The 15468-nt window shown below is 35.7% G+C and overlaps 1 protein-coding gene across 4 annotated transcripts in view; it reads left to right on the top strand.

Annotated features, from left to right (window-relative positions):
* Positions 1-15468, top strand: part of LOC140745888 (uncharacterized) — a 31623-nt gene that overhangs the window by 4359 nt on the left and 11796 nt on the right. For all 4 annotated transcript variants that reach the window (XM_073077822.1, XM_073077821.1, XM_073077823.1 and 1 more), the window contains exons 4-14: positions 1162-1211; positions 1652-1806; positions 4267-4395; positions 5153-5263; positions 6098-6188; positions 7147-7283; positions 8589-8694; positions 10573-10685; positions 11631-11788; positions 13029-13218; positions 15072-15266. In XM_073077822.1, coding sequence (XP_072933923.1) covers positions 1162-1211; positions 1652-1806; positions 4267-4395; positions 5153-5263; positions 6098-6188; positions 7147-7283; positions 8589-8694; positions 10573-10685; positions 11631-11788; positions 13029-13218; positions 15072-15266 — 1435 coding nt within the window. The remainder of the gene's footprint in view (positions 1-1161; positions 1212-1651; positions 1807-4266; positions 4396-5152; positions 5264-6097; positions 6189-7146; positions 7284-8588; positions 8695-10572; positions 10686-11630; positions 11789-13028; positions 13219-15071; positions 15267-15468) is intronic.

Here is a 15468-nt window from a genome sequence, read left to right as displayed (position 1 = left end):
TACTATTTTGTAGGACAATTTTCTGGGTTGTTGCTTTGTATGTACCACAAAGGGTTTCAACCACCGATAGAAACATTTGTGGTGGATTTGTATATTATTTTGTGGATAAGTTAGAAAACAGAAAAGGCATTGTCAAATGTAATTAGCATCAATTTATTGTAATTAGTCAGTATACTATTTATATCTGAAGTCAATGCTATACATTATGGAATAAATATAGTTTAAAAACTAAAAACCACATAAAATCGCACATGGAAATCAGGGATGAATGGGATAAAATAATTAAAATTGTGTATTGTTGTTTCCATTGTGGACCATTCAAAGTGGATAAAAATGACATTCAAAGTTTCCTTTACATACATACCGATCAAGCTAATAAAAGCGTTGTAAAAATAAGGCTTTGAAATAATTAATTTCCAAGATTAAATCCGGTGTACCCAATGTCTGATGTCCGAAGGCTATTGCATTACGTTGAATTTACTTCAATAAAGGAAAATAATGTGCATGCAGATAAAACTATACAATAATAAAATCATGTCTTTCAAATAACAAAATACTAAAGAGTTTTATCATATTGAAAAATAGCATAAAAATGTAAACCGTAATAAATTAAATGTTTGCATTATTATAATGAAATGTCTGAAGTATTGTTGTAATTTCAACTGAACAAATAATTACATTGATGTTTTTGAGACAATTGTGCATATTTACCAATTTAATATTAAATTGGCTACTTGTTTTATGTAAAAATATGTATTGAGTAGAATTTGTCCTTGAGTATTGATGTAATAAATATATTATAACATTACTTCCCAGAATTTGATCCTTATAAGTGGTGCTATCAGAATATGTGGGAATAATATAGAGGGGTGTATTTTTTTCAAAATGAATTCGTTCGATTCTTGGCTAAAAATATATTTTTAAAACATTAATGATGCAAATTTAGTTTTTATTAAAATCGGCCTCGTAATTCCTTTCAGCATTTTTCGCTAATCCTTACAGTTTCGTATTCGGCCCTGAAGACCTATTTGAAAAATTCACCCTGTATATAACTTCCATCATTTATGAATGACAAATCTTTATTTTCCATATAAATACTTTCTTAAAACCATCTATGGATGTCCGGAATATAGTTTGGTTCAACATTTTATTTTGTTTTAGGAGTCCATCGCCAGAGGTGAAAGAAGAAATAGAGGAGACAGGAGCAAAAGGTAAAAACATATTGATCATTGAGATTCTTTGCATAATTTGATTTATACATTTTACTGATTGCAAAAGTTATGCTTCAAGAAACATCCATACTTGAATCGGAATATTTTGGGATTACTTTAGTTCTGGTTACAAGTGAAATAAGGAAATATTTTGATTCAAAGTATAAATCTAACGTCGTATTTTAGATGTCTGATTACGGTCAAACCTATTACGCGCCCAAAGAGACTTCTGCATCCTATTGGATTCTGATGAAAATAATGCATCTTATTTTTATATAAGAATGTTTATTCATTATGACAGGAGACTAAAACTACCATCTTAATACCTTGAGAGACAGATTGTAGGACAACAGAAGATTAAAAAAAAAAGATAGGGAGATGTTTCTTACGTTGATGAGTAGTGGGACATTAATTGACTAATGACTATGCTTTTGTTTCAGAAACAATGGAAGTAGATAGCCAAGAGAGTCAAGAGAGGACGGACAAGAGTGAAGGATCGGCGGATCAGGATGGTGCAGAGAAATCCAAGGATGAGGATGGAGAGACGGACAAGGAGGAGAAGAAAGAGACGAACGACGACGAGAGAAGAGAGAAGGTATGTAGTAATTACTTAAAAACATATATATGTTTTTTTTTTTTTTCATAATATGGGAGTAGCAGACAAGCATGCAGTCCACCTGATGGTAAGTGGCTACTGCCGCCCATGGACATCTGCAATCGAATCCAGATAGGATTAGATATTCCTACCTAAGTTCGGCCACAGATGCGCCGCTACTACAGAGGACTAGGCTGGAATGCCTCGGAAAAGTATATCCACGACCCGCGTGGCGGAGCGGTCACCATGCTGGTCTGACGCGCAGAGGGTCCCGGGTTCGATCCCCGGCCAAGACAGATTTCTAAATGATGAATTTAGATTTCTGTTTCTGGGTCTGGGTGTTTGTGTATTTGTCTGTGTGTGTGTCCATAGCACCCACGATACAGGGAATCCTAGTGTGGGGCTGTGAGTGTAGAAAGTGTGTGTTTTTTTATCTCCCTTACCACACCCTTCAAACCAGAACACTGAGTGCCGCCGGAGTTGAACCACAAAGGGTTCTACCACCTTCAAATATTTATATTGTAGAAGTGGTGAATAAGCATGTGGTCCACCTGATTGTGTTTGGAAACTGCTTCGATACATAAATTGTTCTAGTGTTTTGTTTTTTGGAGAAGTAATACCAGTGATTGATGCTAAATATGAATTGATCTATCTAAGATGCTCGACGTTGCTTAAAGATATAAATATTTGAGAATTAGGTAGTAGATCGCTCTGTGGTACGACTGCAGTGGGACTTCCAACAAACCTATTTCAGCTTAATAACTGAAGTAGTGTTAAGATACACACTTTTTCCAAGCATTCAGCTTAGTCCTCTGGGCTAGCCTGAGCACTAAGCGGGAATCTGTGATCTGAATACGGCGCATTTGTGGCCGAATTCAAGTAGGAAACTTATCTGGGGTTGATTACAGATGTCCATGAGCGGCAGTAGCCACTTACCATCAGGTGGACTGCATGCTTGTCCGCTTCTCATATATTATAAAAAAGTTTCTGACCTTACCGTAAACAGAACATAGCAGATTTATACTGATGTTATAAGCAAAATAGGTAAGGCAATTCTGCCGATAATGCACAAAGAATTGTACAACCTTTAAAAATTCTACAATGAATTTAAAAACTTGTAAAGTGCAGCTAAGTATGAAGTCATGTTCAAACAGTAATAGTGAATGCCCAACTGCTCAAACACACATGTAATAATTTATAATAATTACCTTCATGCCTGTCCTTATTAAAAGATTAATTGGCGTAATCTATAGAAATGTTGTTTAAATTTGCATAAGTTTCTTCTATTCTTTATGTAAGTAGGCATGTTTGTATAGATGATATTACGTTAATATATAATTTTTCACAGTTGAGTAGATATCATCAATCATCAACAACCCATTACTGTCCCACTGCTGGGCACGGGTCTCCTCTCAGAATGAGAAGGATTAGGCCATAGTCCACCGCGCTGGCCAAGTGCGTATTGGTAGACTTCACATACCTTTGAGATTTTTTTTTATAAATCTCTCAGGTATGCAGGTTTCCTCACGATGTTTTCCTTCACCATTTAGCAAGTGATAATTAATTTTTAATACGCACATAACTTTGAAAATTCGGAGGTGCGTGCCTGGGATTTGAACCTCGTACCCCTCGATCGAGAGGCCGAGTTTCTTAACCACTAGGCTATCACGGAGCTATGCCTAGATATATTAAACAAAAAATAATTGAATCCATTGTTAGTCATTATATGAAATACTTGATTCTTATTTTGTAAACAAAGTCTTCTTTCTTGTACTTCTAATACAATAATTCTAAATTTAACAGTTTAATCTGTGCAAAATCTAATCTAATCTAATTGGCTTCCAACTAAAGAATGTTAGATTTAGCTTGTAAAATGTAACTGATGCTAACTGATTCAGAAAATACACTAACACAATGTCAGAGAGTTTACAGCAAACAAACATACTAAGATACCAAATTTTGTATGAAAGAGAATATTTATTTAATTTAGAACAAAAAAGTCCTCTAAGGAGCCATAGGCACAGCTATATTTCGCTGCTTCAATTCAAAAGTACCACAATTAAAAAAATATCAAAAATGTTTTTATCGCAAAAATGCAAGCGTGCCTTTATATTTGAAAAATACTCCCATTGATTTTGCATTCTGAGATACAAAACCCACGCAACCGGTACTTTTGATTTTTCGTTTTCAACGCGCGAAATATAATCTAAACGCATTGCGCATCGACAAACGAGCTGAAAGCACGGCTCTTTTGTACAAAAGTGCCACATCTCGAAAACTAATCAGTGTTATACATTAATTTTATAAAGGCAAAAAGTACCTTTTTTTTTTAATTAGCTCTCCTGTAAAAAAGTGTTATTTTGATTTGTGGTAGTTTTTAATTGAAGCAGCGATTTGTTAATGCGACTCTGTAAGCTATATAATAACGTTTTAATGTATTGATTTATATTTTGTTCACAGAGACCACTCACAGAGGAGGAAGAGTGGCAGGAGTTGAACGAGAGACTCCGGATTCGTGAGCAGGAGAGGCTCGAGCGGGAGAAAAAGCAGGCGGAGGAAGATGCCAGGAGATTCGAAGAGATGAGCAAGGTTGGTTTGCAAAATTAATAATAGTCGCAGATTCACTCTGTTTGTCCGCCACCGTCACCGAGCCGATAACGATAATTAATGACGACGCCGAAGTAGCGTACATACATTCCCTATAGACGCTAGTTCACGGCACACCCGTCACCCGAGCACCGTCATCCCGGCCGCCGATATTTCGAATAGATCGGCGTGACCGCTAGATCGGCACCGAGATTTCGACGGGCCGATTTGCCGGCAATATAAAACACATTGGAACAAAATAAACTGCCGATATCGGTCGTGGTGGACAAGCTATCGCCGTTACGACATATTAAAATCAACCCGAAATAATCTCGTTCTCGGTATCGGCTTGATGAGGGTACGGTGGACAAAGGACCTAAGGCTAGGTGTAAAGTACAAATGAATTAACAAGAAAAATTACAGTGAAACTTTAGGTTCACTTTGAGGGGGAAAGAAATTTTTGTAATGGAACCAAATTACAGTTATTGTATTATGATAGAGACATTCAATTATTTAAGTGTACATTTATATTTACATGAACTTATGGAAAACATTTGTCCTATATTAATCTTTAAAAAAATTACTCGTCATGACTTGTATTTGGATAAGATCTGATAATACTGCGAGATAAAAAAAATACAACAAAAATGATAATCTTGCCACAATTTACATACAAGATTCTTCTTCTCTATACTTGTTAAAACTCGTATATTTTGTAGTAAATACATTATAATAAAATATTTTGGTTTGGTTATGTCAGGACCCAGCCAAGCTTCAGCGTTTGAAGCGCAAGCAGGAGCGCAAACAACGTTGGAGCAACTACTACAAGTCCATTGAAATCACCAACGAAGTGTTAGCGCCACCTCTCGAGGTACGTTATCTACACTGATATTATAAAGAGGAAAACTTTGTTTGTTTGGTTGTAATGAATAGGCTCAAAAACTACTGGACCGATTTTAAAAATTCTTTCACCATTTGAAAGCTACATTATCCACGCGTAACATAGGGTATATTTTATTAGATAAATAGATTTTGAGGCGGTACAAAGTTTGCCGGGTCAGCTAGTACATTATAAGCACATTATTATCCCAATGCTGGCCTCAAGTCATCTCAAATTGGGAATGGGGTTTGAGCCAGAGGTTGGGAACAAATTCAATTGGAATATAGATGTTTAAAACTGTGTGGAAATTAATATTGAGAATGTCACATATCATATGGGATGGTTAGCCATTTGACAAGCCCCAGTTTAGAGAAAAGTCCATTGCACTGTGTATAGATTGGTAGATGTAAAATCCAGTTATTCTCAGAGGCACATTGATTTATAGGGTTCCTTCCATACCAAAAATTTTCAACATTTTTCGATTTATCTATTGAACCGTAATAGGTAGACAGTCAAATTTTCATAATGCATGTACTTTTAATGACTGCTATAATAACAAATACTGAAAATATAAAAAATATGAAAATTTTGGTGATACAGTAACAAGTCGAACTTCGACTTGCACTTGGCCAATTTTATTATTCTGAAGATGTTTTCATTCTTTATTGCATGTATAATATGTTTACAATTTAAATATTATATCATTTGTACTACAGGCAATTTTATGATCATATCAGCATTCTATAAATTTTTAGTAAAAAAAATCTATTGTCTACTTGGGAACTTTGAGCTAACTATTAAATCCTTTGTTTTGTTGTCCTGAAGGATGTGCCTGTGATTGAAGAGAAGAAAGAAACGCTCGATCAAAGGTTGCAGGAGCCGGATATCAATGAGAACAGGATCACTCTCTCTTGGTGTGAGTATTTACATAGAAATTCGTTTTTGTATGTGTATTATTGTGGAATACGAGTTGTGGATACATAAAAATATTGAAGTATGAACTATTTACTTTTAAAGTTCAGTCTATGTAAAATGTTTGTTGTTGTGCTAATATTATTACTATATCGCTTTGCAAGTTTCATTGATTTAGAGTCTTAGTATGATTGACCTACTTTATGTGTTTGGATCATATTTGATGCGTTTATTGCAACATTAGTGGTAGTAAGTATCCTTTTGAGTTTGTCTTTTGAGGCACTACTGTTACGCTTGATACTTTTTAATACCAGTAGTGTCAATCGTTGAATGCACTGGTTCAAAAGGTTTGGTAGGTAGCAACAATAATCAACTGTGATAGTCTCTGTGTTTTTCCCTATTTATTACTTCTAATTACTATTACTTCTAATAGGGCAGTGATATGCTTCTTTTCTTCATTAATAAATTCGTACCAGGTGTTTAATAAGTTAACAAGGTCAAAATGCACACTTTTCATTGCAGCTATTTGTACTCTTTAGTGAGAGAGTTTTATAAAAAAAATATAAGTTGTATGTGTGTGGTAATAAAGACCCGTTAATTTACCTATTGGTTCAGCCTATAAATTAATCAATCAAAATGCTTATTATGATTAAAAAATATATAAAAATATCTAAATATATATAACTCAAAGGTGACTGACGGACGTAGTGATCTATCAACGCACAGCCCGAACCACTGGACGGATCGGGCTGAAATTTGGCATGCAGGTAGATGTTATGACGTGGGCATCCGCTAAGAAAGGATTTTGATCAATTCTACCACCAAGGGGATAAAATATTACTTCGTAACGCGAGCGAAGCTGCGGGAAAAAGTTCGTTTGTATATATAGATCGACTTATCAACGTTTTCACGCCTGGTATTCAACTATACGAGTATAAGAGTGCTCTGTTATGTTTCCGCAGACGACAGCGACCTGAACCAATACCTGGAAGCTCCGGAGCTGAACTCAGTAGTCCCGCTGAGTGAAGGCGCCTTCGCCCACGCCTGGGCCGGAGCGCGCGCCTCGCACGGTGTGCTGGGCGGCCGCGTTTGTTATGAGGTGAGCTCCGGGTTCCATCCCGGGAGGGGTAGTTGGTGTAGTATTTAGTAGGAGATCCTATAGTCGGGCCATTACGAACGTGCGGCCCGAGTCATAAAAGATAACGTCAAAGGAATGTGACAATGCAGCACAACTCGATATCGATAAGGCGATGTCGCACGGACGCAGTTAGCTTTAATTAAAGGACGCTCTCTTTGATGACTAATGTAATTATGCAAAAATATAAATAGCCGTGTTATTAAATAACGTTTTAAAATACATCCTAAAAATATTTTGCATGATTTCCTTAATCTTTCCTTTATTACCTGCTATTGACTATCGACAAATCTGCTTGTTGTTACACACAACACAAGAAGTGCGAGGGATAGTTCCGATATGCCCATAAGTGTGAACCGATAGAAATGATGATGATGATGTGAAATGATGTGTGATCTGATAAAAATGATTTATGACTCACTTCGCACGTTCGTAATGGCCCGACTATAAAGTCGGATATTTGTAAGGAAGATTATATTTTTAAGATGTAATTCTTTGATTTCATCTCACGGGGAAAATGTTGTAGAGGGACTATAACACTGCAAAAATTGAAGAAAACTAGCTTAAGTTGAAGATAACATTATTCTCTACTAAAATATGATTAATCAGAAAAGGTAGTATTAAAATTTATTATGGTTATGCAAACACTGTAACCAAGGTACAGTAACACTGTAACACTGTAACGTTACTCTGTAACGTATTTACTCTAAAAATATGCATTTTTAATAATCTGATGGTTAATAAGTAGAGGGAAGGGGTTCCGGTCAATGATCACAACATATCACCAAAGGGAGTCGAAGAAAAAAATAACAAATTCGTTTACATAATTAAGAAACGCCGTCGTTAATACACACAAAGCTTTGGGGGCGTACCCATACTACGTGACACATTTAGGGGGGAGAGGTCTTTAAAATATTACGCTAAATCACAGGAGCGGGGGGGGGGGGGGCTTAGATTTTTGTCACGTAGTCGAATTCATCGAGAGAAATCTCGCAAGCAAGCAAGTCGGCGAGAATCCGTGCTACAGGCGTATACAATAATGTCGTTGTACTATCGGCTGTTTAAAGCTTCACAAAAAAATCACACTGGCAATACTACGTAACAATTTGAGGAGGAGGAGGGGTCTTAGCATATACTACGGGTGGTCACAGGAGGGGGGAGGGGGAGGAGGGGTCGAAAAATATTTAAAACTAGGTCACGTAGTATGGGTACGTTCCCTTATTTTAAGCTGTATAATATCAAAATATTAATTCGTATCTTTGTACGCAGGTGCGATTGGGTGATACGTTGACCACAACGGAGTCCACTGAGAAGGAGGTAGTCTCTAATGGACTGCGAGTGGGGTGGTCCACTGTCGACTCGACGTTGCATCTCGGTATGTATCGTTTTAGCGTTATTTATCACATGATTGGTTTAAGATTTTGATCAAAGGCATATTTTGTATTGTAGTAAATAGACTATATTTTGTTTCGTTAATTTTTTTTTCCTTATTAAGTCTTTTAAGTTTTCTATTGCGTAATGTTCGAGTATACAAAATCAGATGAGTGTAAAGTTGTGAAAATGAACTCCTACCCACTTGAAAGGTTTGTAAACTCATTGGGAACAGAATTAAATAACTTTCATGTTTGTCATTACTCAAAGTAATTGGTAGTAAATAGGTAGTATTTGTAATAAAATAGTTTTTGAGGTTTTACTAGACAAAGCATTCTAGTTTATGTTCTATATTATACTAGTGGTGCCTAGAGATGGGCAAAGAACCCGGTTTAAACCCTGTGCAGGGTTTAAACCCAATAAATACCCGTTTATTTCCTCCCACTGGGTATTTATTTGGGTGTTTATAAAATGAGTTAATAAAATCTACACAAAGCTATTAAAATAGTTCAAATGTTTATTTAATAGATATACTAGATATAATATTTAATATTATATATTTAATAGATATGGTTTTTACTGTATTTCTAATGTTTTTACATTTTTAAATATTACATTTTTAGGGGTTCATCTATTTTTATTACCTTTTTAATTACTATTTGTTTGACGAAACAAATAAGTATACCTCTCGTATACTATTGCACAGGTGGTGTGGGAATATGGGCATATAATGTAAAATGTAATTCTTACGTATCTTAATATCTTAATAATTATAGCTTTAAGAAAAAAAATATAAACATTATTTTATAGATAATTTTATTTCGAGAAAAATCCAGAAACCCGAAAATTGTGACGTTTGACCCCGAATAAGTGCCGACACACACATCGATGAGGACTTTTGGAACTTTACTTGTGATGGTAAACCCAAGGTCTCTACGGAAATTTAGTTTTATGTTATTTGATTACTATTTTTATGTCTAAATTGACCGGACTATAAAAACTCCTCTATCAAAATGTTTCAATGTCATTTTCTGTAAATTAAGTAGAAAAAAGTAAAAAAAAAGTCTTCCAAAAGTTTAATCTATTATTGTTATTATCTTTGTTATTTTTGGTTTAACGACAAAAAGTTATAGAACTAAAATTATAGATAAATCAATTTGAAACCATAATTGTTCTTACTAAATTTCTGTGCGGCAAATAGTTTGCCTGGTAGAGCGTAAAAACGCTTTGTGCCCCTTTTTTCAAGATGGCGGCCGAGGGACAACAGTTGGGACTCCACAAATTAGGATTTAACTGTACACTAAGCCCTTTACACTAATCATTGACATCTATAAAATATAATTGGGTCTTCGAAAATTGCAACCCAAATGTAACACATCCGAATGGACTATTACAGCGTAGTTAAATGAAATATGTGCTTTTAGAGTGCATATTTAGTGAATTGTTTACAATATTATTTTAAAAATGATATTACACGAAGAAAATAAAAATATGAATGACAATAGTTTACACCCGCTGTTTGGGTGTGTATTTGGGTTTAAACCCTATTTCACCCAAAATACCCGGTTTAAACCCGTATCCACCCATTGGGTTTAAACCCTCTGCCCATCTCTAGTGGTGCCCGCGGCTTCGACCGCAATCCAATGTGAAACATTCCAAAATCAACAACTACTTACGAATTAAAAATTAATTAAAAAAAACCTTTTCCCATGGACTAAATTGTGAATCTAAACCATTCTCAAGTCCCCTTGAACACACACAACAAATTTCATCAAAATCAGTCCAATCGTTTAGGAGGAGTTCAGTGACATACACACGCACATAAGAAATATATATATATAAAGATACAGACTCAGTATTGTAATGTTAATGTTTCAAACAGGTGATGGTGAGTTTAGTTGGGGCTACGAGAGCACTGGCCGCGCGGTCAACAACAGCGAGTTCAAGGACTACGGCAAGCCCTTTGTCGAGAAGGACGTCATCGGCGTCTACTTGGTAAGGATATTTGTAATCATCATATATTTAATAGGCTAAGACAAAACAGTTTAAAAAACTATTTTGTTTGTCACGCAATTTCTTTGTATATGCAAAACAAAATGGTTTTGTTGGGTAGCTATTTTCGTGGTTTTAGTGTTATAAATACAATCCCCAAATTTTCTACCAGGCGAAGTACTAGTATTACTAGATCCATGTGTAAAATGTTATTTGTAATAAAGTTTGAAATAAGGAGATACAGGAATCAAAAGCGGATAAAGAGTATACGCTTCTAACTTTTCTACAATTTACTATCAAAATGTATATGTTCTTTCTTCTTCATCTCATTCTTATAAATGACCATTCGTAACTACAAACGTATAAAATGCATTTCCTGCAAGGTTACATCAAAAACTTGTACTTGTGATAGGTACAAGTACTCTGAGCAGGTACATAATAATTTTGTATTTACTCTTGTATATTCCGTGATATAGAAGATCGCAAGCGAAATTACAGTTAATTTTGATGTTTTAATTATATAGTATTTCTTCATTTGTAGACAAAATAAAGTAATGATATCTTTACCTTGGTATCTAACGGGAATGATATCTAACGGGAATTATTTTATGATATAATTTAGTTTAAAAAAGACATTATTGAATTAGGGAAGCACTACCAAGTATGTTTTACCCGACGGCGGATGGTAATGTTTTTCGAGCGTATGCATGTATGTCTCATTAATTGACACGTTGTACAGTCCAAACGGCTTCACAGATTTTAAGATAATTTTGAGATGTTATAAAATTCTTAAATTTTAAAATTCATTTAAGTTATGGGTTGTTGTATGGGTAATGATGCGTTTGTCTAAGTAACAGGCTATATTTTTGAGCAATCGTTTTTTTATTTTAATTTAGCTCAAATTCTGCTGTACTTCAAATTCCTATGATATTTATTATCCTTTCCCAGGATTTGGAGTCGACCCCATGCAAAATATTCTACACGCTGAATGGCACGGAATTAGGGACCGCGTACGAGTTCGAGAAGTCCGCGCTAGACGGCAAGGCGCTGTTCCCGCACGTGCTCACCAAGAACATGTGTTACAAAGTCAACATGGGATATGAAAAGTGAGTACTGTATTTGTGGTATAGTCCGCGCCAAACTTCAAGTCTGCTCTGAATTTAAAGCGCGAAGATCAGAGAGCGAATGCGGTCCAACACAGCTACAAGCATATACTCCGTAGCAGCAGGCCAGCGCTGCTGTGTTCTGGTTTGAAGGGTGGGGTAAAGAAGACCTACTTTCTGAGGCGTTCCAGCTTAGTCCTAACGGGTAGTGGCGCATCTATGGCCGACTTCAGGTGGGAATCTGGAATTGTCTGGCGTTGATTGCAAGTGTGAATTGGCGACAGTAGCTACTTAACATCAAGTGGACTGTACGCTCATCGGCTATTCTTTTATTATAAAAAAAAAACAAGCTCCGAACTGAGACTATCACCACGGTTCTTCCTACACCATCTTGGTGTAATTGACGTATGGTGAATTCCCGCAACTCGTCAAATTATAGAGGTACTAATTTTTGAATCAGGCTATCGAGGTTTATACATGTTGTCAGTACACGTTCGTACATGAAGTTTGTACATGTACAAGCTCCGAACTGAGACTGTCACATAGTCCGGCGGAAAGTATCCCTCTGTCAAGAGACCTGTGTTCATTACATCATATAGGTTTTCTAATAATAGTCTTAAGAAATAATAAAGAAAACTTTAATCTACCATTTTTTAAATTTAATTCCTGTGAGATATAAAATAAATTTGTGTTCTTTATAGTTCACAAGTATATCGAGCAGGTATATCAAAATTTCGTATTTACTCTTATATGTCCCGTGACATGTACGATCGCAAGCGAAATTACATACACATAAATAAAGCTCATACGACAGACTGACTGAATAATATTTTTTTAGTAGACATACACAATATCAATAATAAATTCTAATTACGATATAATTGTGTATGTGCATAATATTAAACTGGATGACACACTTGTTTCAATAATGAATGTAATCACAAATAGCGGACTTTGTATATCTAACATTCATATATGAATGAAGCACTAAAAGCTAACATAATTTTGCTACTTTCGACAACAATATTTACGCCTGCTCCACATTCTCGCAAGAATCTCGCGAGAACGCGAGAAAAGCACGAGAAACTAGAATGTGGAGTCAATACGAATCGGGCTTCTGCGGCGAGAATGTGGAGCGGGCTTTACTGAAATAACTTGTATTTGTATTTGTACTTTATGCATTATTTAGATAGTGTCTTGTCGAAAGCAGATCCATTTTTAATACATTACTATTTTTGCAAAGGTACAACATGCTGACAAAAACGAAAATAGTGCGCCAACGCATCGAAGTGCCGATCGAGCAGGTGCTAGAGGAGAAGCGACAGAGGGACGAGATCATCAGGAAGCGGGAGGAGGAGTTGGAGAGGCAGCGGGAGGAGAGGCGGCTCAAGGTCAAGAGGGAGAGAGAGGAGAGGAAGAAGAAAAAGAGAGAGGTATGTTGGATTGCTTCACTTTTTAAAGCTGGTTGGCTGGTAGAAAATGCCTTTAGTATTGAGTCTGCATTTTGTACCACATTTTTTTAATATGATGGATTAATATACAGGGTGAATTTTTAAAACGGGCCTTCAGGGCCAAATCCGAAACTATGAGGATTAGCGAAAAATGCTGAAAGGAGTTACGAGGCCGATTTTGATAAAAACTAAAACTGCATCATTAGTTTTTTAAAATATCTTTTTCCCTAGCCGGGAATCGAACGAGTTAATTTTGAAAAAAATTCACCCTCTATATTATTCCACCATCTCATAGTGTTGCTTATAAGGATCAAATTCTGGGAAGTAATGTTAAATGACAAAGTAAAGGAAAAGCCTCATTTTTGAGAAAATTCAATTTTTTTCGTAATAATTTGGCAGTTAAGTTTCCGCCATTCATTAATTTAAACATTTCGCGTATTAACAATTTTTTGGCCTAAAATTTCAAATCATTCGAAAGCGGACGTTTTGTTCTCCTAGAATTTATATTTTTATGTTCGACTTAGTTAAGATTATTTTGAGGACCATTATAATAGATTTTCAACTTGTACCATTGTAACATTATAATAGTGTTTCGTTTAATACAGGTGTAAAGTTGACAATTTGCGAGAATGACTTTTTCGAGTCAAATCCGAGTGATTACTTAACAAACAGATATTGAAAATCATATTCAACGTTGAAACAAATTTGCAAACAACAACAAAATTAAGAATTTACTAATTAATCACTTATCTATTTTTATTAAAAACTAAATCCTAAAAACGGCGGGAACATAATTGCCAACCTATTACTTTCTCATACTAAGCCGTTTGTCATGGCCATAACATCGAAGAATTAGTTGATTAACCAACAAATTCTTCAATGTTATCACTTATGTATAGTCCTAAAGAATTATACATAAGTCATATGTTATGTATAATCCTTAAGGATTAGTATGCCAAGGTATGAAAAAATATGTATTTTCTTCAAAATTTTCCTTTTTCTTTAATTTGTCACATAACATTACTTCCCAGATTTTGATTCCTATAAGCAACACTATCAGATAGTGGAATAATATAGAGGGTGTATTTTTTTTTCAAAATTAACTCGTTCGATTCCCGGCTAGGGAAAAAGATATTTAAAAAAAGTAATGATGCAGTTTTATTTTTTATCAAAATCGGCCTCGTAACTCCTTTCAGCATTTTTCGCTAATCCTTATAGTTTGGGATTTGGCCCTGAAGGCCCGTTTGAAAAATTCACCCTGTATACGTATAAATAAAATTGGAGTGTCTGTTTTTAATATTGAAATAACCGCTCTTTACTACATGCATTTGAATATACATACGGTACATACACTAAAATATTTTTTTTTGTCTGTCTGTTTGTTCTGGCTAATCTCTGAAATGGTTGGACCGATTTGGACGGGACTTTTATTGGCAGGTAGCTGATGTAATAAAGAGTAGGCTACTCATATTTTAGAACTAGCTATGCCCGTATGTTTCTTTTTAACGCGGGTGAAACCGCGGCGCACGGCTGGTAGTAAATAAATAAATTAAATCTTTTTATGATTCAACTTTAGAAGAATTCAGCTGTGTTAAGCGCTGCTGTGTGAGAATTACATGTAACTGTTTCTACCATACAAAATCCTCAAATTTGGAATGTTTTATGAAACATTCCAAATTTGACTGTGACCTTAAAATCATATGGTACGCATCCCCGCAATTTGCATAAAAAATTAAAAATAAATCATTTATTATAAGAGTGTTGATTTTGCTTAAGAAATGTATCAAATCCTGTTTAAAAGTATACCAGACTAATATAAACTCCTAAAATCCCAGGAACGGCGCAAACAGCGTGAGGAAGAAGAGAAAGAACAGGCCAAGAAGAAGGCAGAAGAAGATAATCAGGACAATGATAAAGACGCCGAGAAGGCGGAGGGAGAAGGAGAGAAGGCGGGAGAGGGAGACGGAGAGAAGGCAGGAGAGGACAGCGACGGCCAGGGAGAGGACAGTGGTGACAATGATGAGGTTAAGGTGAGGATTCTTATTGTATAGAAGTTTAATATAGTATGGTGTGGTAAGGGAGACAGACTTTTCCGAGGTTCCAGCTTAGTCCTCAGGGGTAGCGGCGCATGTGTGGCCGACCTCAGGTCAGGTAGGAATATCTAATCCTATCTGGGGTTGATTATAGGTGTCCATGGGCGGCAGTAGCCACTTACCATCAGGTGGACTGCAT

This window comes from Epargyreus clarus, unplaced genomic scaffold (genome assembly GCF_041222505.1).
Source record: "Epargyreus clarus isolate Ecla_fem2 unplaced genomic scaffold, WU_Ecla_fem_2.2 ptg000011l, whole genome shotgun sequence".
Taxonomy (NCBI): Eukaryota; Metazoa; Arthropoda; class Insecta; order Lepidoptera; family Hesperiidae; genus Epargyreus; species Epargyreus clarus.
This window is presented reverse-complemented; position numbering and strand designations above follow the sequence as displayed.